A 24,668-nucleotide genomic window follows, 5' to 3' on the forward strand; every position below is an offset into this window, starting at 1 on the left:
CTTGAACGCTGTTTGCTTATCTTATAGTCGTCATTCTTTGGCCTAAACAAATCTATAGTGCTGATGTTCTGTTAAACATCTGGAACATTCCAGACTTGAGATGGTTGTATTTGTGTTTGTAGACTAGCTAATTCTGCAAAGCTGTTAGGTTCTTTCCATACGAAGAAGTCTGTAAAAATGCAAAGAAATTGCTACAAGTTCATCTAAATCAGCGTTTCCCAAATTGTGTTCTGCAGAACACTGGGGTTCTGCATGATGTGAATAGGTGTTCCGTGAAAGAATCTAGAATTTAATTTTGACTCTTGCACTTGATTTTTATACTACTTTATACACGCTTTCCAGTTAGAAATTGTTAGTTCAAGTTATTTTAAATTTGTATTTTGCTTTGTTTTATAAAATAAAATATATTTCAGCATAAATAACACAATTTTTTATGTGAAAACCAAACGACTACAAAATAATATAATTGTTCCGTGGCCAAAAAAGTCTGGGAAACGCTGATCTAAATATTTCAGGAATTGCCAAAAAGATATGAACTAAATATGTGGTGGCTCCACCTCCTTTGAAGGTTTTTGGGGAAAGGTACTATATCCCCAAATGGTATTTGAATTTTTTTCTCTAACCAATTTCTATACAATCATATCTGTCTTGCCTCATAAACGGTAAAGTTATTTTTGTTATAACATAAAGTATTCATGACTGGGAAGCAAAAAGCAGTTTCAAAATAAGCAGTGTTGCTTGATTTCTGCAATTTCATTATTTGCTCATGTGTTCAAATGTGATGTTTAGTGTAAACTGATCTAGTTAGAGACTTTTCTTCCATTAGAAGAACATCTTTTTCAGTTACGGAAAAAACATAATCTCTAATTGTTTTTAGTCACTTCCACTAAAGTTTGTGTTCAGCTGTGATTCATTTAAAATGTTTTCTTTCTATTAAGTCAAATTCGACTGCAAACTGGCAGTGGGTTGGGAATGCAGGAATATATTCGTGGCTGTTTTCAAGTGAATTAGAATGATGAAGAAAACATCCTACTTTTATTTTTCCACAGTAGAGGTTTATAGGAAAACTGTTTATACTACAGCATCAAATATTTATTGAAATGCTAGAAAACCTAAGGAATTTTTGTGGATTGTTTGTATTAAGATCAGATGTGCAAATGTCACATTGAATATCTGCTGTACCAGAACACAAGTGATTTGAATGGAAAAATTTTTTTTAGAGAGTTGAAATCCCTTGCATCAAGCAGCAAAATTAAAAAAAGCAAGAAAAGTATGTCAGCATCACACGTCTGTAGTTGAGTACAGTACTCTGATACTGCTGACAGAGACATGAATTCTTGTATTTGTTGTGCTTAATGATGTGAAACCATTTTATGAAGCAAAGCAAACTATTTCAGAGAAGAATGGAATGCAAGGCAAAACAACACTCCGATTGACTGAAATGTCCTAATAGTCTAGATAATTGCAGCAGTAAGATAATATGGTTATTAAAACAGCCTCAGACTGTGATAAGATTTTGTATATTTCTAACTTTTAAGTAATACCTTCTTAATTAAATCTACCACTTAAAGTCAAAGTCAATAAAAGTCTCAAGTTTTATCACATATGATATTTTACTTCCAAAACTTAAAACTATGGCCACATAGAACTGAAAGCTAAGACTAGCTCTTCATAAATATTGTTGAAAATTTTAGGGTAAACATCATGTGTTTAGTATAGTTCTAAATATTAAATCTATGTTAGCATGTCGGTATGTTTTCAGCTAGTGTATTTTTTTTCTTGAGGATGGGCCAGACTGTAACAGGTTTTGAAAGTTGCTGGCAGGTTGTCCATTTCAGAGAGAGATTAACAATCCTTATCAAGGCTTTATTAGTTGTAAGGAACCAGGAGGAGCAGATGATCCATTTCGTAGGTGGATCTCAGCAAACTTCTCTTAGTGCATCTATAAGCAATCATAAGGCACCAACAGATTACAATTGCCTTAGCATGAGCTGGTCTGTGGGTTCTGCACCATGTTTCTGTTGAGTAGTGAGGCAGTTCCCTCCCCCCCCCCCCCCACATCATGCTGTTTCAGTTTCAGGCTTTACACAGCTGCTCTCCTGTCAGAGAGTGAGCCTGACACTACACAGTTCAGTTATAATCTCATTTGGAGTATTTGTGTGTAATGCAGTTCGACAATATTGATTTATTGTCACTATTGTGTGTCCTTTGAGCTCATGGGAATGGTGATGGGGGTGGAGGAGATGCACTGCTCAATGTGCTGCTAACTTAATATTTTTTTCTAAAATGTTGAGGGTGGGAATCCCATACCAATCATGATGATGATGTCCAAAACTGCTAAGGGTATTTTCAATACAATTGTTAGTAACAAGTAGATAATCCTTGCACTGAAAAGCTAATGATATTTGATGGGGAGAAAAATGTTTCATCTCACAAAGATTGCTACAAAATCTGAATTAGGTACATTTGAGATGAAGTTGAAGCAGAGGAGGAGGAGGTATTTTCTGATTAAAATAGCAACTTAATGACAATTTTTGTATTCTATGTACATTTTGTGTAAACTTAGATAACCTTTTAAAAATTTAAAGAATTTTTTAAATTATTATTGCTTTCTGTTTGTTTTTTTTATAACTTTAAGATTTATTACAATGGCTTTCCTCACTCTAATCTCAAACTATCTCAAAGTTGAAAACTTTTTTCCTTTGAGATTTTCCAGGGTTTTCTCTTTAATAATTGAATTTTTGAAATGTGGGAGCAGAATCTGCACTGAGTTTTAGTCTTCGTTTTTATTTTTCCAGTAAAGTATCATATATCCACTGTGTGACACTAATCTTTATTTCATTTGAGAAATCTTGTATCAGGTCAATAGTTATTTTTGTAGAAGTCTGGCTTTATAAGAACTGAAGATGAATTCATTACTGTTTTTGGTTTCAATTGTTTGGGTTTGTTTTGTTTTATTTAAAGTCTTGTGTTCCATCAAAATGAATTATTAGGATAATGGCTGGTCTTTAGCTTCTAGTGCTATAGTCTATATTACATGTTATAAATGCTAGTGTATTCTGTCTTTAAGAGGAGAACCTCTCATTAGTAAGGCTGTTTTTTAGTCATGGGTATTTTTAGTAAAAGTCATGGGCAGTAAACAAAAATTCATGGCTTGTGACCTGTCCATGACTTTTACTATATACTCCTAACTAAAACTTGGGTGGGGGGACTGTGGCTGCTGGAGGGGGGTGGCCTGGGACCCATGCTGGGGCAAGGGAAAGGGTTGGTGGGGCTGGCAGGCTCCCTACCTGGGACCAATAGGCATGTCCCTGAAGCTCCTAGGGGGAAGGGTGGTCATGCTGTTCCTGCCACAAGCGCCAGTTCTGGCAGCTCCCACTGGCTGGAAAGCGCAGCCAAAGAGAGCTTAGGAGCTGCAGGGACATCCTGGTGGAAGCCAGGAAGCATGCCCAAGTAAGTGCCACCCAGCACCCAAACCCTGAGCCCCCTCCCACACATCCAAACTGCTGCTGCTGGCCCAGGGGCTGCCTGGCTCGGGCAGCCCCTGAACCAGCACTGGCGGCTGCAGAAGTCATGGCGGTGACGGAAAGTCACAGAATCCGTGACCGCTGTGACACAGTAGCCTTACTCATTAGTACTAGTTAGACAAGATGGGTGAGGTAATATCTTTTATTGGACGAACTTCTGTGGGTGAAAAAGACAAGCTTTCGAGCTACTCAAACTACTGCAAACAGAATCAGACCACTAGATTTGTTTCATGTTAAGAGTGCAACTGAAATGACAAAAGTATGGAAACACAGAATTAAGGCAGAACATTCAGATTGACTTTCCAATCTTAGCAAATGCTGCCTTGACAAAAAGAAGGTCCAGTGGTATGTGTCGAAGTGTCAGTCTAGTTTTTCTATTTTAACTCTACGTTTCCTCTCATTTCCTTTGTTGGGCTTATACAGGCCTACAAATGTTGCTGAAGACAGTTTTTTGGGGGGGGGGGACTGACTTTTTCTTAACTACAGTGACTCCTCACATAAAGTTGTCCCAGTTAACGTTGTTATGTTGCTGATCAGTTAGGGAACATGCTCGTTCAAAGTTGTGCAATGGTCCCTTATAATGTTTGGCAGCTGCCTGCTTTGTCCACTGCTTGCAGGAAGGGCAGCCCGTTGCAGCTAGCTGGTGGGGGCTTGGAACCAGGGTGGACCAGTAACCCCTCTATCAGCTCCCCTAAGTTCCCTGTGCAGCAGCTGCCCAGCAGGTTATCAATTGCTGGCAGTTCAGCTGTCCCTCCCCCACTGCCATGTGCTGCTCCTGCTCTCTGCCTTGGAGCTGCTCCCGGGAGCCTCCTGCTTGCTGTCGGGGGGGAAAGGGGGAGCTAATCTCAGGGAGAGGGCGAGCTAATGTCCCCCCCTCCCCCCCGCTTACCCCTTCTCCATATAGAGCAGGAGGGAGACAAAACAGGGCTCAGGACTGAGAGACCTGGCTGCAGCTGCTGTCTCAGCTTCCTGATCTTTTTAAAGGCAATGTACTTAGAATGATGTCAGCATACTTAAAGGGGCAATGTGCATCTCTTTCTCTCTCCCTCCCCCACCCCACACAGGGTTGTCTCTGTCTGCCATGCTGTCTCCTCTCCCTCCATTGGTGCTGCCTTGTAGAGTGAGAGGCTACATTAACAACAAGGTGTTAACCCTTGAGGGCTCAGCTGAGTTCTAGTTCATCATTTAGCAGTAAAGCATTCCCTGGGAAATATCCCACCCTCTAACTTCACCATCTCAACCAAGCTTCACAATAATCATTGCTGTGTACAGTAATAAATTGTTTGTTTAAAACTTAAATAATATAGTTTTTTTTTTTTTTTGTCCGATGGAAAAAAAAAATTTCCCTGGAACCTAACCCCCTATTATATTGATTCTTATGGGGAAATTGGATTTGCTTAACATTGTTTCGCTTAAAGTCACATTTTTCAGGAACATAACCATAATGTTAAGCAAGGGGTTACTGTTTAAAAAAACAAAATCTTAGTTTCCCAAACCTGATCCCTATATTTAAACTATTATAGCTTGACCAATATAGAATCAAAATGCCATGTTAATTTAAACAAAATACATAAATCTTGAACTAATCTTTGAAAATATTAATACTAATATACAAACTTCATAGACTGCTTCAGTTTTTGTTTGCATAGATATCCAAAATGTAATGTAGCTTTTTTTTTTACAGTTGAGTGTTTTGTTTTTAGAGTCTAGATGAATATGATGACGATGAAACAGGACAGAAGGAACGAAAGAGGGAAGATGCTATCACACAGCAGAATACAATGCAGAATGAATCTGCCAGTGCAGACCCAGGTGGTTCATACCTAATACAGGTGAGAATTTAAAATTTTGTTCCGTTTAAAATGTAATTCAGTTGCTAATTCCAGACTTAAATTTGCTTAATCTTATGTTTCTGACTCCTGTTTCAACGCCAACCAAGGCAGTAAACTATTTTGTAAGTGGGAACAAGTTATCAAAACTGGTAGTCCATTGTATTACTTAAAATGTACATTGCTTTAGTCATCCTTCATTTTTATCACATTTTAAAATACTCATTAATTGTATTTATCTTGTTACATTGTTGCCTGATTTTTTTTTATAAGAAAAGATACAAGTAAGGCCCTACCAAATTCACGGTCCATTTTTGTCAATTCCACGGTCATGGGATTTTAAAAATAATAAATTTCATTATTTCAGCTATTTAAATTTGAAATTTCATGGTGTTGTAATTGTAAGGGTCCCGACCCAAAAAGGAATTGTGTGTGGGGGAGGGGTTGCAGTACTGCTACCCTTGCTTCTGCGCTGCTGCTCACGGGGTGCTGCCTTCAGAGCAGGGCTTCCAGCTAGTAGCTGGTGCTTTCTGGCTGCCCAGCTGTGAAGTCAGCGCAGAAATAAGGGTGGTAATACCATGACCCTCCTAAAATAACCTTTAAACCCCCCTCCCCCGCCCCGCAACTTCCTTTTGGGTCACAACCCCCAATCTGAGAAATGTGGTCCCCCCATCAAATCTGTATAGTATAGGGTACAAGCACACAAAAGACCAGCTCTGCACCCACCGGCAGCTTCCTGGCCCGCCCTCCTGCCCCAGCTCAGCTGCGCCTCTGCTCAGTCTCCTTCCCTGAGTGCACTGTGTCTCCGCTTTTCCTGTGGCCCCCAGCACTTGTGCTGTGAAACAACTTGGGGGAGGAAGGAGAATGCGGTGTGCTTGGGTTAGGGGGTGGGGATTTGGGGAGAGGTCCAATGGGGGTGGAGTTGGGGTGGGGACTTTAAGGAAGGGGTTGGAATGGGGGTGGAGCTGGGCGGTGGGGGGTGTGCTAGCACCCGCTGGCGCCAGGGAAAGTTGGCACCTATGGCTTGTCTAGCATCACATAGGAGTTCTCTGTGGCAGATGCAGAGATAGAATTCAGTTCTCCAGGGTATCATTCAACTGCCTTAACCATGAGCTCATCTTTTCACTTCCTTCAATCCCTTGCCTCTTTCACTGCATACTTTCCAACTTCTGCAACAAATGAGGCAAGGGTTCTACAGACGAGTCTGCTTCACTACATAATCCTTATTCATCCCCAGAGCAAGTCCATTCTGTGTACTGAATGAGGCAGGGATCCAATTTTCTTGTCCCTTTCTGTTCTCCTCCCAGGTGCTTTGTCCTAGTTTCTTGTCCAGCTGGTCACAGTTTTATGGAAAATAGGTCTTGTCGAACCACCCTGATTTCATTTTTAAGGAGGTTAGAGGTTTGGCTGATAAAGGGAACTGCATAGATGTACTCGTCCTAGACTCCCGTAGGGAGCTTAGTGTAGTAGTATGGTGCAACATGAACTATTCACTGTGAGGGTAGGCCTACATTAAGGATCAGCGTGAAACCCATTACTGTTTGTGATTTGGAATGGACACCTTTATGCAGGAAATTAGGGGGGGAGACTGTGTGAAGCATGCTTTTTTGTCAATGACATTGTCAATTATGCCACAAAGATAAATACAAACAGGAAATGGACCTAGTACTATGGATGGGCTGTATTAGATGATTTGTAAGCCATTTGCTTCTGACAAGACCGAATACATATGATGCTTCCTTGAGGAACAACGAGAAGCCAATTAAACTAGATGGTATAGATTTATTCTGTGTGACGTTGCACTCTATATGATTTTATGAAAATATGCTAGTGTGTGAATATAATGTAACTGGAATATGCTTCATGCAAAAGGTTTCTTGTAAGGGATCATTATAAATCTTATCTACTGAGTGTGGTCATACAATTTGTATAAATGTATCATTCTTGTATCTGAAACTAGAAAAATGAAATATAACTGAGGTTCTATTGTAATTATGTGAAGTGTGGGCCCTTAATACTGTCTTTGAATCTTGATGGCTCCCATTAACCAGATCAATTGGTTGCAAATGGTTCTGTTTACTTGTAAGTCTTCCTGTATACATGTGTGCTGGCAAGTGGGTAATGCAGTCTTACAGTGACGTGTGATCATGTCACCTGAACTGGAATCCATCTTTAACCTGGTGCTTTTCCATTTAGAAGGAGGGGTGGGAACCCAGAGAGGGACAAAGGATTCCTGCCTTGTGCAAAGATATATAAGGAGGTGGAACAGAACAAAGGGGGCTGCAGTCATGAGAAATCCCCTAGCTACCACCTGAGCTGGAACAAGGACTGTACTAGGGGAAAGGATTGGGCCCAGACTAGAAAGGAGTCTAGTCTGTGAAAGAAGCTTATTGGAACATCTCTGAGGATGAGATTTATCTGCATTCAGTTTCTTAAATGTATTGGGCTTAGACTTGCGTGTTTTTGTTTTATTTTGCTTGGCAATTTACTTTGTTCTGTCTGTTATTACTTGGAACCACTTCAGTTTCTACTTTTTATATTTAATAAAATCACTTTTGTTTATTAATTAATGCAAAGTAAGCGATTAATACCGGGGAAGCAAATAGCTGTGCATATCTCTTTATCAGTGTTATAGAGGGCGGACAATGAGTTTACCTTGTATAAGCTTTATACAGAGTAAAATTGATTTATTTGGGGTTTGGATCCCCTTAGGAGCTGGGTATCTGGGTGCTAGAGACAGGAGCACCTTCTAAGCCGTTTTCAGTTAAGTCTGCAGCTTTTGGGGGACGTGGTTCAGATCTGGGTCTGTTTTTTTCAGCAGGCTAGCATGTCTGGCTCAACAAGACAGGGTACTGAAGTCCCAAGCTACCAGGGAAAACTGGCTCAGAGGTAGTCTCAGCACATCAGGTGGCAATCCCAAGAGGGTTTCTGTGACCGAATCCGTCATACTATGCAACAATTTAAATTCGTTATTTCAGTGTTGAGCCTGATGGGAATATGAATGCAGATGTTAGGAGCCTCATGAAGAGTGATTGGTGTAAGTCCAGAGAGTTAATGGGAATTCTCTGTGATAAGAATATGCCAAGTAGACTACCAAGCAAAGCATTTAAGAATACTGTTAGGCCAGACATGACATACGAGTCTGAATGTTGGTCAATGAGGAGGAGAATTATTACTTCACACTGCCAAAATGAGAATGCCAGGTGCATGCTGGGTTAGACTAGAGGTGGTGGTCTACACAGTGAAATAATATGAGCCATGCAACAGGTAGCCTCCATATCGGAAAAGCGGAGGCAGTATTGGCTGAGATTGATATGTGATGACAAGATGTGGGATATGTTCATCAGGGAGTACGGGAGAATAATAATCACAGGACAATGACCACAAGGAAGTCCTAGCAAAAAGTGGTTTGAGATGCTGAAGGAAAACCTGAGGAAGGTTGCTGTCAGCTTTGAAGAAACACTTGACAAGAATGGTTGGAGGCGAAGAACAAGAGCCACTGACCCAGACTGATGGGGTAAGGTGAAGAAGCAGCACTATACTACATTCAGATTACTTTAAAAGAAAAAAGCCCCAAACAATATCTGTGAAATACATATTAAATAGATGAAGAACTAGCTAACCTGCAGACCTTGAAAAAGTAGTTGTTGATAGGGAGTCATCGAATGGGGGTATTCCCAGTGGGGTTCTTCAAGGATTAGTACTGATCCCAATACTATTCAGTATCTTCATCAATGATTTGGAAGCAAATATAAAATCACGGGTGAATAAATTTGCAGATGACACACAAATTGGCAGAGTAATTTAATAAGTCATACAAAGCAATCTGGATTGTTTGGTAATATGGACCTGCCCATTTGAACAAAATGAGTTTTTAATATTGCCAAATGCAAACTTTCATACGTCTAGGAACAAGAATTGAAAGCCCAGCCTGCAGAATGTGGGACTGTATCTTGAAAAGCAGTGATTCTGAAAAAGATTTTGGGGGTCATAGTGAACAAACAACTGAACATGAACTTCCAGTGTGACACTGTGACTGAAAGGGCTAATGTGATCCATGGATGTGTAGACAGGGGGGTAGTCGGTAGGAATAAGGAGATGATGATGACTGTATACAACATTGGTGAGGCTGATACTGGAATACTGCATTTGGGCATGGTGGTAACACTTTAAAAAAAAAAAAAGTTGAAAATTTGGAGATGGGCCAGAAAAGCACCACAAAGCTAATTGGAGAGCTGGAAAAATGTCTTACAGTGAATGACTTGGAGCTCAGTCTGTTTTAATTTATAAAAAAGAAGATTGAGAAATGAGTTGATTGTGGTGTATAAGTGCATTCAAAATACTAGAAATTTAAAGTGCTCTTTAATCTAGCGGAAAAATCATAACAGCTGAAGTCATAGCCAGACAACTTGAAGTTGGAAATAAGGCACACTTTTAACAGTGATGTTAGCTTATTAATTACTGGAACAAGCTACCAACAAAAGTGGTGGACATTCCCACATTCAACAGCTCTTGAGTATCTTAAATTCAAGACTGAATGCTTTTCTGGAAAACATGCTTTAGTCAAACACAAGTTATTGAGCTAAATACAGGGGCAATTGTGTGAAATTTAATGATCTGCGATGTACAGGAGGCTAGACTAAATGATCTTGGGTTTCCTTCTGGCCTTAAAGTTTATGAATATTTATTTGTATTGCAGAAATGGCTAGGAACCCCAGTCATGAACTGTACAAAATTTATATAAGACTTATGCTACAAAGATCTTGCAATCGAAATATAAGGTGAAACAGGTGGATACAGAGAGACGGGGGCAGCAAGATACAGTAGGATACTTGCAGCCTGACTTTCTTTTCTGGCAGTCTTGGACCGAAATGTACACCAGATTTCTAGTGCAGTACTTAAAAATCGTTTTTCCAGAAGCTGCCAAAGGTGTGCCTATGGCCATTAAAAGGAGGAAGCATTGAGCCAGTTGGAGACTAGGCATCAGACTTTACAAAAGAAATCCATTACATTCTTCAAGTGAAAACTAATGTGTTTACAAAATTAGAATATTTTGTTAGATGACAATGTTGAAAACCGAAATGCCCATCAAACATGCAATAGCAAAAGCTGCCAATCATCAAAACTGGGGAACCATAGATTGCATCTGTCTTAGATGACATTAACTTACGTTGGAATCTGCTACTGAGTCAAATTGAAACAATTCCAAGTAACACAGTCAGCTTGTGTATTCCTGACCATATCTGCAGATGTTCAGGAGGGCCAGTACTTCTCAATGCAACTGGATAAAACTACAGATGTGGAGTCTTCTGCTCAACTTCTAACATTTGTGCAATCTGAGTTGGAAGAATCCATACATAAATTTCGCTGTCCATTGACCGGATATCTTTTAATCTTTCCAACAGCTAACTTTCTTGTAGCTTGGTTAGATTTGTGTCATTGAACAGGTGTCTGCACAGATGATGCTCAGGCTATGATAGGGAAAGCAAAGGGGCCATCCATTCTATTGAACAGCTTTAGCAGTAGAGATGACAATGGAACTGCAAAAGATACTTAATGAGACTGTAAAATTTGTGAAATGTATTAAACGTAAGCCCACAAACGCATGTCTCCTCTCTATTTTGTACAAAGAAATGGGCTGTCAGCATTGGAAACTTCTTTTCCATATACGTTTATTGGCCCTTGTGTGGCAAAGTTTTGAATCTCTTATTCAAGCTCAGATTAGATGCGAGATTTTCTGTGCTGAATGTGGTCTGCCCTTGCTGAATATCTCACAGTTCAGCTTTGGCTTGCTCTGAATGCTTCTCTCCAGGGGCAAAACATGACATGCATTCTCTTCCTGGGCATTGTGAGACACAGGAGGTCATAGCTGTTGTCAGGGAGTCTCAGCCATTTTGCCCTTCGCATATTGCATTTTGCCCTTCGCACTACCCGCTGGATTGGCGGGTAGTGATGGATCCCCAAATAGACGCCTGTACTCCACCTCGGCAGGAGGAGTAAGTGGAGTCGACGGGGGAGCTGCTGCGGTGGACTCGCCACCGTGAGGACGGCCAGGTAAGTTGAACTAAGATACTTCGACTTCAGCTATGTGAATAGCGTAGCTGAAGTTGCATATCTTAGTTCGAAAACAGCCCTCCTCCCCTTCCCCCTTGCCCAGTGTAGCCCAGGCCTAAAAGGAGCTCCAATAGATTCCTGCTCTTGAGTTGTGCTTCTAGCACAAACCAGGGGGAGGGGAGGGAGTCTTCCATATCTTAAAAGCTCTAAAGTAGAGGCTCTATGAGAAGACATGGCTCACTTTCCTTTTATTGCAGTCGTGCTTATTGTCTTTTCAATAAGTGTTTGTGTGGTGTATAATATGCGGCCCTTAGGCATAACTGTAATTAGAAATGGTAAGCAACAATCTAGTGCCTCAATTATCAGTTAATTTCTTCTTCTGAACATGGAGGGGCTTCTTGGGGGTTCCTGCATGGATCTCGGATGTTGCTGCAACAATGATGGAATCTCCAAGAAAATTATCCCTTGTTCATCATACTCTTTTTCCAATGTGTCTATAGTTATTCTCTTCTGGAGGGAAGCTTATAACCTATAAAATTTTCCTGCAATTGCACACACCTTGAATGTCTCGTGCATTAATTCACTTGGTAAGCTTTAAAGGCAGAAGACCAATTGAGGCAGTTAAACGTCCTACCTTTTGGTTGATGTCAGTGCTGCTTACATCAGTATAAGTTTGATGTGCTAGGCTCCAAAGTTTCCTGCCTTCTCAGCATCCAGATGTGTGTGATACCCTGGTGCTATGGTGAAGCACTGACTCGCGCAGTGTACTGCCTTGGAATAGACTTGAAGTATATACTTAATCTCCCCAGAAGTATATAGCTCTGCACAGAAAGGAGCCCTCTGAACTCTTGAGACACTTTCCCATTTACTCACGGCATCTGGAAGCTAAAGATAAACTGCCACTGACTGCAGCCTCCATAGTGTCCATGCCAGTTGTTATCCTTGAGGCCAAGGCATGGAAGGACATACAGGATACCTTGCTATCCTGTTTCCATAGCTCTGTGTTATCTGCTTCAAAGACATGTGTACTGCATCAGAATAGCCAAAGCTTGGTTCCAATACAGAATTTCCTTGGAGATCTTAGCATCCGGAGTGAAGAATTTCAAATTTTTTTTTCTGTCAGTGTACAGTGTACTGTCGTGTATAAGATTACATTGGTGCATCTGGGTTGATGCCTGCTGTCAGAGTATCACTTCAACTTCTAGAATCAACACAACATTCCACATAGCCATTACCTGGTCATCCTGCTCACAAAAGTCATTTCATTTAATGTTGAAACCATTTGACACTCTGAAAGGAATCCTCTTAACAACTTGGAGATGTCAGGAGTAAGGCCCTACAGCTGCGCCTGCTCAGTCTCCAATAGCCTAACAAGTCAGCTAGGCTGCCTGATGGACTGCGCTGTCTGACTAGCTGAGGAAGCTAGCAGGCCAGTTAAGCCCAGCAGTAGCTTGCTGGCTGCTCAGCGCCCACAGCCGCAGATTCTCTGCTCCCTGTGCTCGCCTCACTCCAAGCCCTGCTTCTGCCTCAGAGATGCTGGAACTAGGGGTGCAGCGAGTGCTGCCGCACCCCCTGACTTGAAGCAGTAATAACGACCCAAATACATGGCTTCCGCTTTCAGCAACTCCACTATAAAAATTGTTTCAGCACCACTGTTCTGCCCTGCCTCCAGCCTTAGATCCTACTCTGCACCTAGCCTCACTCCAGCCTAGACCTTGCCCTGCATCAGACCTTATACCAGTCCTGTTCCAGTCTTGCTCCTACCTCAGAGCCAGTCTTGCTTCTGCCTTCCCTGAGTCCAGGTAATCCCAGTAATTTGCTCTGATTCTGACTCTGCCTTGTTCCTGAATACTGGCATTCTGACTCCTGTTCTGCACCTGAGGCCAAGCAGCCCGTGACCCAGTCTCCTGACAAGATGTCTCCGATTGAGTATAGGATGAAAGTGCTTGTTTGACTAATCCTGTGCCAACTGGTGACCAAACATCTAGCATTATTTCTGAAGTCCCCAACAGGGCAGTTAGAAAGCACTTAGTGCCTAAGGATTCTGCTGGATTTTGTTCCTCATGGTTTGTGAACTTCTGTATAATGTTTGTTTGTTTGTGGTGTGTTGTGACCATTTGATGGGGAAAAAACGCACCTAAGTACAAGAGAACCATTGTTTTGAGAGCCTTAATTCTGACTTTTTTCTGACTGGTTCTAAACTGGAAACTTAACTTTCCATTATTCTAGTTTGAGGTACTTCTACAAAAGAGCAGCAGTGCATTGCCATTCTAATTGTTTAAATATCTTGATGTGAATAAAGTGTGATCCAATGTGTAGAAATTATTTGAAATTAGCTATGTATCACTAATGCTACAAGGCTATAAATGTTTAATAGATGTACCATATGAGCTATATGGAAAGCAGTAAATTAATTTTTAGTGTCTAGTCACTTGTAACCGTGCCTCAGTGGGCCACAACTGAGAGTGCCAAATTCAGGACAAACTGCTGAGAAATAGGGCAGATATACCTGAAGACTGGCGGCTAATCCCCCATAGGATATACTAAACCAGCAACAAAAGTCAACTTCTTCTTTACCACACTGGCTAACAAATCATAAAAGCAGTTTCCTTAGGCATTCCAGACCTTCTATTACCACTGAAAACACTACACTTAGAGATAATTGGTTCTTTAAACCAATCTCTTCAAATAAAAGGTTCTTGTTATCCCAAAGGACCAGCCAGGTCAATATATAATTTAGATCTTACCCAAAAATCATGCTGATGCCAATCCTTTAATATCTAAAATGTAAAGGTTTATTCATAGAAAGAGAGATATGAGAGTTAAACTTGGTTAAAGGAATCAAATACATACAATAATTGCAAAGTTCTTGGTTCAGGCTTGTAGCAGTGATGGAATAAACTGCTGTCTTAAGTCAAGTCTCCGGTAGCTTCCAAATCATTGGAAGGACCTCAGTCCCTTGGTTAGAATGCTCCCACTAGTATAAGTCCATAGTCCAGAGGTTTGAGCAGGAAAGAGGAAAAATGGATGGGTTTCCAGGGCCCTTTATATCTTCTGCCATGTGGAGGGAAACCCATTGTTTCAAACAAAGCCCTCAGCATAGCTAGGGAAAAATGGGAGTTTGGAGTCACGTGGGTAAGTCACCTGTGCATGCCCGATTTTGTGTATTTTATAAATTCTGTATATTGTGAATATTAACAGGTAGACATAACGTTTGGACATAATCTTAAGACTGGTAGTATTTATAAAAAAACTCCATTTATAAAATAGGGAGGAAGTACTGGAAAGAACAGGAAATTACTTTTGGTTTTGGAAGATCTATCACTCTGCTTCCAAAAGTAGTCAGTCTGTGAATTTGTATGTTGGAACTTTTAAGTAGAATTTAGACATAGATCAGTTGTGCAAGTAATGCAAATTTTCTCTCAAAATGACGAAGAAATGATGACCTGGGTGGCTCAAGGTATTGGAGATGAGATGCACAAGGATTTTCAGTTCTGTATTCACAGTTTGAATTTAGCACGGCATGGAAGTGACTGAAAATTTTCTGATCTTTCAGTGTTCTGCATGAAATAAACTACTAGTCTGTCAACTTTCTAATGACCAGGAATTCACATCACTATATCACTACCACTTCTGCTTCCATCACCACAACTGGCATCTCCTTCCAGACTGGCAGTACCAGAATGGCAATATTTATCTGAAACACCCTATCCAGTAAAGCAGGTTCTGTCCTCATGGGGAAGGAGTTTAGGTGAAACACGGTGTGGAGGGAATGTTGGCATGCTACTGCCGAAGCTATACTTGTTCTGCATATATACCGGTAGTGGTAGTGGGATGTGGATGCATCCATTAGAAACATGACACACCACTAACTTATAGGTCTGGTATCCCCACTTATAGGAAAGTGTGAGGCAACTTTAATAAGACCCTCTTACCAGTTGCTTATAACTTTGTCAATCTTTAATGGTTTGGGCTTTAATTCTATATGCTGATGTCTGACTTAGGGTAGGTTATTTTTGGAAAATCTCTGTCAAAACAGTTCAGTCATTTTCAATAATAAGACTAGGGCCAAAAATACGTTGTTTTGCCCATGTTAAGGGCATCTCTTTTCTTTCAAAAGTTCTAGTGCACTGATGTCTTTGAGCAGGGACTTAAATTTGCCAGGGAAATAGCCTTTGTGACAGGAATGTGCCTTTTTCCATCTCTTTGAAAATCCTCCCAAACTTGATCAGTTTTTTTAAATCTTTGAAAAATGATGATTTGCACATGCTCAGTTAGATTTAATTGCTTTTTATTAGCTAAATTCCCCCAAATTCTGTCTGTACTGAGCATTGCTCAGGAAGGGACTGAGCAGGACTTTTCCTGCAATTGCTGCTGTGTCAGGGCACCTGAACTGACAGCAGGGAATCTGTTGGCCCTGTTCATTTAATGACACCTTCTGGGCAGAAGCAGAATGTAAGTAGCTGCCTGATTTGTACGCAGAAGGACAAGAGCCAGGCTGCTGGGAGAGGAGATTAGGACTGGAGGCTGGCAAAGAGTGTGGGAGGGGAAACACTGGTTTGGCTGGGCAAGGAGACTGGGAGCCAGTAAATGCAGGATGGGGGGCTGAGATCTGATAAGGAGTCGGGGTGCTGGGAGAGAGCTAGAACTTGCTGAGCAAAAGAGCCTGGGACAAGAAGCATGGGGAGAGGAGTGGGTGTCAGATTGGAGGGGGAGCCCATGGCAGGCAGAAGAGGGGCTGAGACCATGGAACATGGGTAAAGGAGGGAAAGAGGTGGATCAGATGAGAAACTAGGGTGCAAATGAGATTGCTGGGCAAGGCAATTGAGACTGGGAACCAATGAAGCAGGGGAAAGGAGGTGTGGTAGAGAGAAGATGGATCTGGTGAGGAGCTGGGATGGTGGGGAACTTGATCTCTGGCTGGCCAAGGAATATGATGGGGATGAAGGCTAACTGGAAGTAGCTTGTCAAGGAGACTGAAACTGGGTTGAGAAGCCTGAGAAGTGGACAAGGAGAATGGCTAGGTGAGACTCTGACAAGGAACCAGCACTGGGGAAGAGACTGGGTTAGGATAGAAGGGGTCAAGTTGGTGGGGAAACAGACAGAAGGGTCTGTGACCACTAGAACATATTCCCCCTAGGGCCTGGATCAGAGCCCATTCCTCTTCTGCGAGAAAATATCTGTGAAATCCACTGGCCAAGTGTCCCTCTCCTTCTAATATTGGTCCGCATAATTAATGGATGACAGCCTACTCTATCAGATACTCCATTAGTGTAAGAATCAGAGGACTGTGAACTTGGTGTCACATATACTTTTCATATTTAAATGTGATCTATAGTTTAAGAGAAATCTCATAGACCTCTATTTTGGCAGAAGAAAACTTGTATGTAATTATAGCAAGTTGTATATGTAACTACTGAGAGAGTTTAATCTCTGCTGGAAAGTTTGATGCAAACTCAGTATTTTAACATTTGTTAGAATAGATTGAACTACTGATAAGACAAATATTCATTTTCTTTTTTTTAAGTAACATATTTTCATCATCTGTGTTTAATAAAATGTACTTTTAGTACATCAGTGGTTTAAATTTAGATAGTTTTGTTCCACAAATGCATTTCAGTGCCACTAACAAAACATTAAACTTACCCATGAAATTTTTTATAATTGATTACAAGTTCTTGAATAAATATAATCATAGGAACTACATAAAAATAACACTAGACCAACTTAAACTTCCAAGAACTGGGCATGTCATAGTAGAGGCTTCTTACTTCATCTCAAAGGCTTTTGTGCCCTTTAATTCTAGGGGTCTTAGTGCAGCATGTGCTTTCATGTACCTTGAATAATTGTAAAGATAGAATGAGATGCAATAAGTCTGGATTTCTTGTCTTTAGCTTCTCTAAATTCAATTAAAATGTATCCATTAAGAAATTTTTGTTCATTTTTTGTGGTTTTCCCATTCACAGATGGATGCAGCTGAGATGAATATCTATTTACAGGGTCATGCAAGTGCTAAATGTCATACTTCCTAACTGCATTAATAGCCTGAACTATTACTTTTTCTTTCACCCTCAGGTTCATGAAGTTGTTTTCCTGTCTTGTTTTCCTCTTTAGCCCATGCTGTACCAGCTGGAACTTTTGGAGCAATAGAAAGCACCATAACTCAAGCCATTTTTTTAAATTTGGTAGATGCCCTTAATTGAAGAAGCAGATGTCTTTGCCAGTTCCTCCATGTGCATTCCTCTGCTGACCAGCATCACTTTTTGTCTCCTCTGGAATGAACATAAGACTGCTGGTTTGCAGCCAGGTCTCTTTCTCTCAAACAACTAGGGAGAACAAGAAAGAAACTTTTGTTCATTTGTTTTTGGTTTTTTTTTTTTAAAGTGCAGTGCTGAATGCTGTTGCAGCTCCTCACAATCTTCCCTTATGGTTTCATATAAACACTGAGCAGGAGTGGTGATGGGATAGAGTGCTGTGACATTACTCAGCTGAGACATCTCTGGGAAGGGAGATCTACTACCTTGCACTATAAATGGTAAAGATTTTGAAAGGAACAAGTGAAGCCCCTTTAAACTGGCAGGTCCACTCTTCCCAGGTCCTCAGATATAGTGAGTAGCATCATATGACTGATGTCAAAGGCTGCTGATACTAGTAGCATGGATGTCTGGCATCTGTCTGCTACCCCTAAATTAGAGAGCACTCTAGTTAATGCTGTTTTCATGCCAGAACCAAGTTTGAAAGTTTGGCTTACAAGGCTTCAAGAAAATCGGAGGGTGTCATTACTGGATATGGCTTTCTCAGTCACCTCCATTGTTTCTTTGTAGTACTGGCAAGGTGATTGTTTTTCAGCATTGGGTTTTTGAACAAGGTCTGAACCACAGAACATTTAAGATCTCCTGAGAGCTTGCTTTTTCTGAGAAAGGTATTCATTACATCAGTCAGTCTTCACTGGCTTTACTTATCCAAGAGAGCAGATCCATGTAACTGGTAGTCAAGCAAAGTTCATTCCACCTGGAATCTCCAAGAACTATTTTCATGCAAATTGTGACATGAGCTTGAAGGCAGGTGAACACTGCAATGATGTGGGCCATGTGAGTATCTAGATGGAAGTGGTAGACCTGAACAGGGCTTGGCATGTGGTGGACTCCTGTCAAATATTTTCACACACGTCTAATTGAGTAAAATAGATTCCTTTTCTATCTTGCAGAAAACATAGGCAAAAAAATTTTTGCTATAGAAACAGGTTTCTATACCAGATTCCCAAACCTTTTCATGGTGTGTATCATAATATTGTCCTTCCTACTTACAGTTGCATAACATCATGGTGGCAAAAACAGCAATTACTTACATGAAAAAAGTTGATATATTTTTACTGCCACATGTCTGTTCCTGGGGGGGAAAAAGCAAATTACACTTCATTTTCCTGCTGCTCTTCATTTAGTCTTTCCATCTTTTCTGTTCCTTGCTCTCTTCTATACAAGCTTCTCTGTTTCCTGATTGTCACCTCCTGCCCTATTGCTTGGCTGCCTTCTCTCCGGGATGTGATGCCTAGCTATTTGGTCCTTTTTTATCCCTGTTCCCTTGGACATGCTCCTCACCTGTCCCCTGGTAGCACCATTTTCAGGGAAGGTCTCACAGGTCGGATTAAGCTCCCACTGCCGGACAGTCATCAGGCTGCTGTGTTTTGGGTCCCACTCAGTGAACCAGTAGCTTCTCTTACACTGGGCAGGCTGCGGCACACTTCCAGGAACACTTTCTGGGAATGAGCTCCCTGTCTAGTACCCCTTCATGAAAATGGGACCACACAGACCAGGTTGCTGACTTCTCAGTAGCTTAGCACACCCTCTCCCTCAGTTCCACCTTGTGGGTACTTTGGGTTTACCGTTTAGCTCTTCAGGGGCATGTGGTGGGTGACGGAAACAGAGAAGGTAGACTTTGCAAAGCGTTCTAAGCACAAATTACTGTTCACTTGTATAAGGGAAAATATACACTCTCTTATCCCTGCCTTAGTTTCCTCATTACTCTGGATAATTCTCTGGGCTTATGTCAGAATCCTCTGTAGCGTCCAGGATTCTCCTTTGAATGCTGGTCCCTATGGGTGTTCCACTGTGCATTAGTGTCTATCACCTCCTGCTCTAAACCAAGGACATAATGGGTAGTGCAGACCAGCCATCTCTCCTTCTCAGTTCCTTCTTACCACCAGATGGTCTGAGACAGAACTTGTCTAGTGTCACTGAAGGTTCTTTACCCAGCATTCCTGTAAATATTGTATGTTTTTATCACTTTTAGAACAACTTAGTGTCATTTTTAATGTGTGTTAGCTTGTTAAGGCTGGGGGGGGAGGGGAGGGGAGGATATTCCACAGCTCTCTGTACGGCATGGTGGTATGCCCAAAATCCCAGGCTTTAAAAGCGGTCTCTCCAGTTCCCACTCCTTTACGAGCCAAACAAAACAGGCACAGGAGGACAGACTTAGAAAGCACCTTGTGGAGCGTGCAGCGAGGCTGCAGTCTGACAGAGGCCAAGCAGACCTCTCCCTGCCCCCAATATAGTGGCCAAAAGAAGGAGTGCATTGTCCAGTTGGACATTAGATGTAGGGGTAGGCAGGAGCAGACTGAGTCCTCTTCCAGTGCTCTGCACAAGAGCAGAAAGCCTTCTTGTATGCCTTCTGAGAGAATCCCATTGTAATTTGTCTTCCAAGAGGACCTCTTCCCTGATGCCTTCCAAGTTGGGAGAAGCACTTAGATCCTCAGAAAATTGCAAAGAGCCTGCAGTGGATCCACAGGCTCAGAAGAGAAAGACTATACGAACAGTATGGGTGGGGTCAGGATCGTTACCAGCACCAACTAAACATAAGCATCTCCTGCAGTTGATTGACACCAGCAAGAGATAAGCATCCAATGGCTCTTCTGTGGGTCAGCAAGGAGGTAAAGCCCCCTGCTACATCGGTCCGAAAGGTGCATACAAACATTCCACATGTAAGGACAGCTTTACAAGTCTAGAGGACTATATTATCTTTCCTGACCCAGCATCTCCTCCTGCTTTACACCTCATCTTCATGAGAGATTTTGACTTCATTGGTACCTTGATGGAGCAACCAGAGGACCCACTCTCCAATCCCTTCGACTAGCTTCAAAACGTCCTTGTTCATGGTTCCAGTGGTCTCACCATCATAAATGGATCCCATGCTCTCATCCTCAGAGTTAGATGCTGAGGAAGAACTATATCCTTCCCTTCTCAAAGATGAGAATAACCCAGATAGGATGTCTGGAACCTCTGGGCCCGCTTCTCAATTGCCTAGGCAGGTTTACCTTATCCAGGACTGGTGGTACACCATGCCTTGGGGACTTCCCTTTACCAAAGTACAAACCATCACACTGACCTTACTGACAGTCCAGGCAGCAGCAGCAGCAACATTGTGGCTGGGTGAGGCTGTGGCACAGTCTTCTCTACCTGATGTTTTAAGCAGTTTCCAGACTTACTCAAGAGTAAGTTGAAAAGAGTAATTGACGCTCTGCAAGTACCATTAGAGTAGGTACAAGAAATTCACGAACGCTGTGACATCCTGCGAAGCACAGACCCAAGAAAGGTTGTGCTCCCACTCAACAAAGCCACTGTGGAGCCGCCAAAGCTCATTTGGCACATTTTGGTCACCTGAGCCCCCTACTTTCAAAAAGACTCAAAAGTATTGTGTGCAAGGTAAGGGAGCAGAATTTCTATTAACGCACCCAGCCCCAAAATCCTTAGTCTTCAGACTGCGAGTAGAAGGAGCAGACAACACCAGGCAAGATAGAGGAAGGAAAGCTGATCATCCCTGCAATCTTCTGTGGATGCAGCCAACACAGTTTCACAAGCCAGGGCTACAGCTATAAGGATTATACACAGTGCATTGTGGCTTCACTCTTTGGGGTTCCCTTGAAGTACAATTGACAATAGTATATTTGTCCTTCAAAGGTAGGAATCTTTTCAATGACAAAACAGACAAGTCCTTGCTCTTGAACTCAAGTGCTCCCTGGGGATCTGCACTCTGGCACCAAAGTGGAAGCACCACAAAACTCTATCCTGTACAGTACCCTAATGTTTTTACCACCAAAGGGCATCTGAACCTCCCTGATAGAGACACAAGCTGCAGCATGCTAAACAGAATACTCTTCCTTCATCTTTCTGTTCTCAACAGTCAGTCAAGAAATAATTTTGATGGGAGCTTCCAGAATTGTGAACAAACCCAGAATCTACTTCCATCAGACAAGTCTCCACTGATCTCAGTTTGGAGATTGCCTAGCTTTTCAGGCCATGACAGAAGACAGATGGGTCCTCTATTTAGTACAATCAGGTTATACCATCAAGTTCTCATTCCTTTTCTAGGAGAGGATGCTTGCTCAAGAGGTAACTTCCTCTTTCAAGGAGCCATAGAGCTAGTTCTTCAACACTGAGAGAAACAGTTGTACTCAGAATGCTTCCTCATACCAAAGAAGAAAGGGGATGGATCCCCATCTTAGACCTCGGGCAACTCAATATCTTCATCTGCAAATTGAGATTCAGAATGGTTACTTTGGCATCAGCTATCCCCTAATTGATCAGAGGGATCTGGTTCACAGCTTTCAATATGAAGGATACCTACTTCCATATAGCCATTCACTTCTCTCTCAGAAGTTTACTATCAAAAATGATCACTTCCAGTACAAAGTGCTTCCTTTTAGTAACTGTTAAAGGTATTGACCAAGTTTTATCAGTTCTGGCAGCTCATTTCTGACGCCTAGGTTTATCAGTTTTCCCCCAGCTAGATCACTTACTACTGATGGGAGAATCCTACCAAGAAACATTTAACAACCACAGACTTGACCAGCCTCCTGCAGTCACTAGGATAAACACAAAGTCCACGTTGATGCCAACTCTGCCTGTGACAGGGATTGAATCCATGGTCATCCCTAAAGTGTATCTCCCACAGGATAGCTTATAGACCATAAAAGAACTTACTGCCCAACTGAGCTTGGGGTTCACCCCTGTCTCATCCACATGGATCACATGGCATCCTGCAGTTGCATAACCCTTTTATTGAGACTGACTTTGTTGCCTACTGGCCTGGCTTCACTCAGTTTAGTCAACCAGCAGAGACAGTAGGAGCAAGTTAGGCTCTCTCCCTCCCTTGCAAAGTGTGAGCCTCCCTGGTCTGTGGGAGAACAAGGACCAGATGTGTATGGGAGTCCCATTTGGTCCATCCTCACGACATAAAACATTGATTACAGAAGTCTCAATGTTTGGCTAGGGTGCCCATCTGGAAAATCATACAGCACAGGGCTCATGGTTGACATGGGAATACAGGTTTCAGAGTAGCAGCCGTGTTAGTCTGTATTCGCAAAAAGAAAAGGAGTACTTGTGGCACCTTAGAGACTAACAAACTTATTAGAGCATAAGCTTTCGTGAGCTAATGCATCCGATGAAGTGAGCTGTAGCTCACGAAAGCTTATGCTCTAATAAATTTGTTAGTCTCTAAGGTGCCACAAGTCCTTTTCTTTTATGGGAATACAGAACGCACATGAACCATCAGGAACTATGAGCAGGCCGATGCACCAGGTGATGTCAGACAACGTGTCTGAGGTATCCTGTATCAACTAACTGGAACGTGATCCACCTCTCTCCGTACAGAAGCTGTAAAACTGTGAACCTGGTGTATCTGACATTAGATAAGTCAGGTACACTGCTGACAACCAGGGTTGCACACACTTCGATGGACAGCCTCAGCAAATGCTTCTCCCAGCACTGTGAGTGGGAGCTGCGGGAGAAGCGCCTGTGGGTAGTGGCAGTGCGCAGTGCCTCCCTGACTGCCCCTCTGCCTAGGAACCAGAGGGATACATTGCTGCTTCCAGGAGCTGCCTTAGGTAAGCACTGCCCGGAGCCCGCACCCAAACTTCCTCCCGGAGTCCCCTCTGCACCCATCATTTCCGGTCCCACCCTAAAATCCACACCCCCCAGCCCAATGCCCACAGCCCCAGCCCGGAGCCCCTTCCTGTACCCCGAACCCCTCAGCCCCACCCTAGAGCCCTCACCACCTTCCACACCTCAACCCCCGCCCCAGCCCAGTGAAAATGAGCGAGTGAGCCAGGGTGGGGGAGAGCGAGCGGCAGAGCAAGGGGGAATGGAATGAGTGGGGGATGAGGCCGCAGGAAAGGGGCAGGGGAGGGGCAAGAGTGTTCGGTTTTTTTCTGCGGATTAGAAAGTTGGCAACCCTAATATCTGCCACAATGCCTCAAAGCAGTTGGCCAAATATCCAGAGCTTGGGAGTAGTGGGCATATTACTTTTGCCATTTGCAGATTTATTAAGGTGGGGTGTGTGTGTGTGTGTGTGTGTGTGTGTGTGTGTTTGTATCTTCCCCGACCCCATCCCCCCAAAATCTTATAACTCTTGTCTTAGAATGTATACTCTCCATGTGTGTTGTGTGTGTCAAGTACAGTGGAGTCTTGATCCTAATAGAGACTTCTGGGGTCTACAATATGTAAATATTAACAATTGAGTGTTAATCCTACGAATAAAATAATGTCTTTGTATGTGGTCTAATCTTTGCCAATCCTATTAGGCACGTTAGCCAAAAAAAGTATACATTACATAATGGTCTTTTAAATTGTCTTGGCTCCAGCCTTGACAGTGTGCAAATCAAAGGAAGATCAAAATGTGAAAATTTTTTGTCAAGCTATTCAATTACAATTGGTCAGCTTTTATTTTTGTTTGATTTTAGCAGAGTCCTTTTTAAATTTATTTTAGTTGATAAGAATATATGAGGTAATCATCATCTAACAGTTCCAAAAAATAACTTACTTTTTTAGAATGGTTTCTTATAAGAGGGATATTACTTGATGATGAATAAAGATTCTTGAAATTTTGAAATCTCTAGAAAATCCTTAACAGAAAAAATATTTAACAGAGTAATTTTGGAAATCTGAATATAAAATCTTATGGGGAGTTTATTACTAAGAGTGGGGTCCTCTGTCTCCAGAAGGGTTTGGAAATTTTACAGTTACATTGGCATAGATGGAGCAATGGGAATGTGATGAAACAGTATAAATACCACTACTCACAGTTTCACAGGATCATGGTGTGAACAGGAGGAGGCAGGATGGAAGCTGCAAGTATAGCTTGCAACTTGTGAAAGCTTTACTGTGTAAAAACAACTTCAGTGTTGTTTTTGTATGAAAATTCCCTCCAGAAATCTTCACATGGTTGGGATGGGCATTGGAATCAACTGTAGGTGGGATTTCTATGA

General features: G+C 42.0%; 1 protein-coding gene across 3 annotated transcripts in view; it reads left to right on the forward strand.

Annotated features, from left to right (window-relative positions):
- Positions 1 to 24,668, forward strand: part of PAWR (pro-apoptotic WT1 regulator) — a 163,644-nt gene that overhangs the window by 83,369 nt on the left and 55,607 nt on the right. For 2 of the 3 annotated variants that reach the window (XM_043492915.1, XM_043492907.1), the window contains exons 3-4: positions 5,231 to 5,359; positions 17,377 to 17,415. In XM_043492915.1, the coding sequence (XP_043348850.1) occupies positions 5,231 to 5,359; positions 17,377 to 17,415 (168 nt within the window). The remainder of the gene's footprint in view (positions 1 to 5,230; positions 5,360 to 17,376; positions 17,416 to 24,668) is intronic. The other variant, XM_038415717.2, reaches the window with a different exon arrangement.

This window comes from Dermochelys coriacea, chromosome 1, assembly GCF_009764565.3.
Source record: "Dermochelys coriacea isolate rDerCor1 chromosome 1, rDerCor1.pri.v4, whole genome shotgun sequence".
In the NCBI taxonomy this organism is placed as follows: Eukaryota; Metazoa; Chordata; order Testudines; family Dermochelyidae; genus Dermochelys; species Dermochelys coriacea.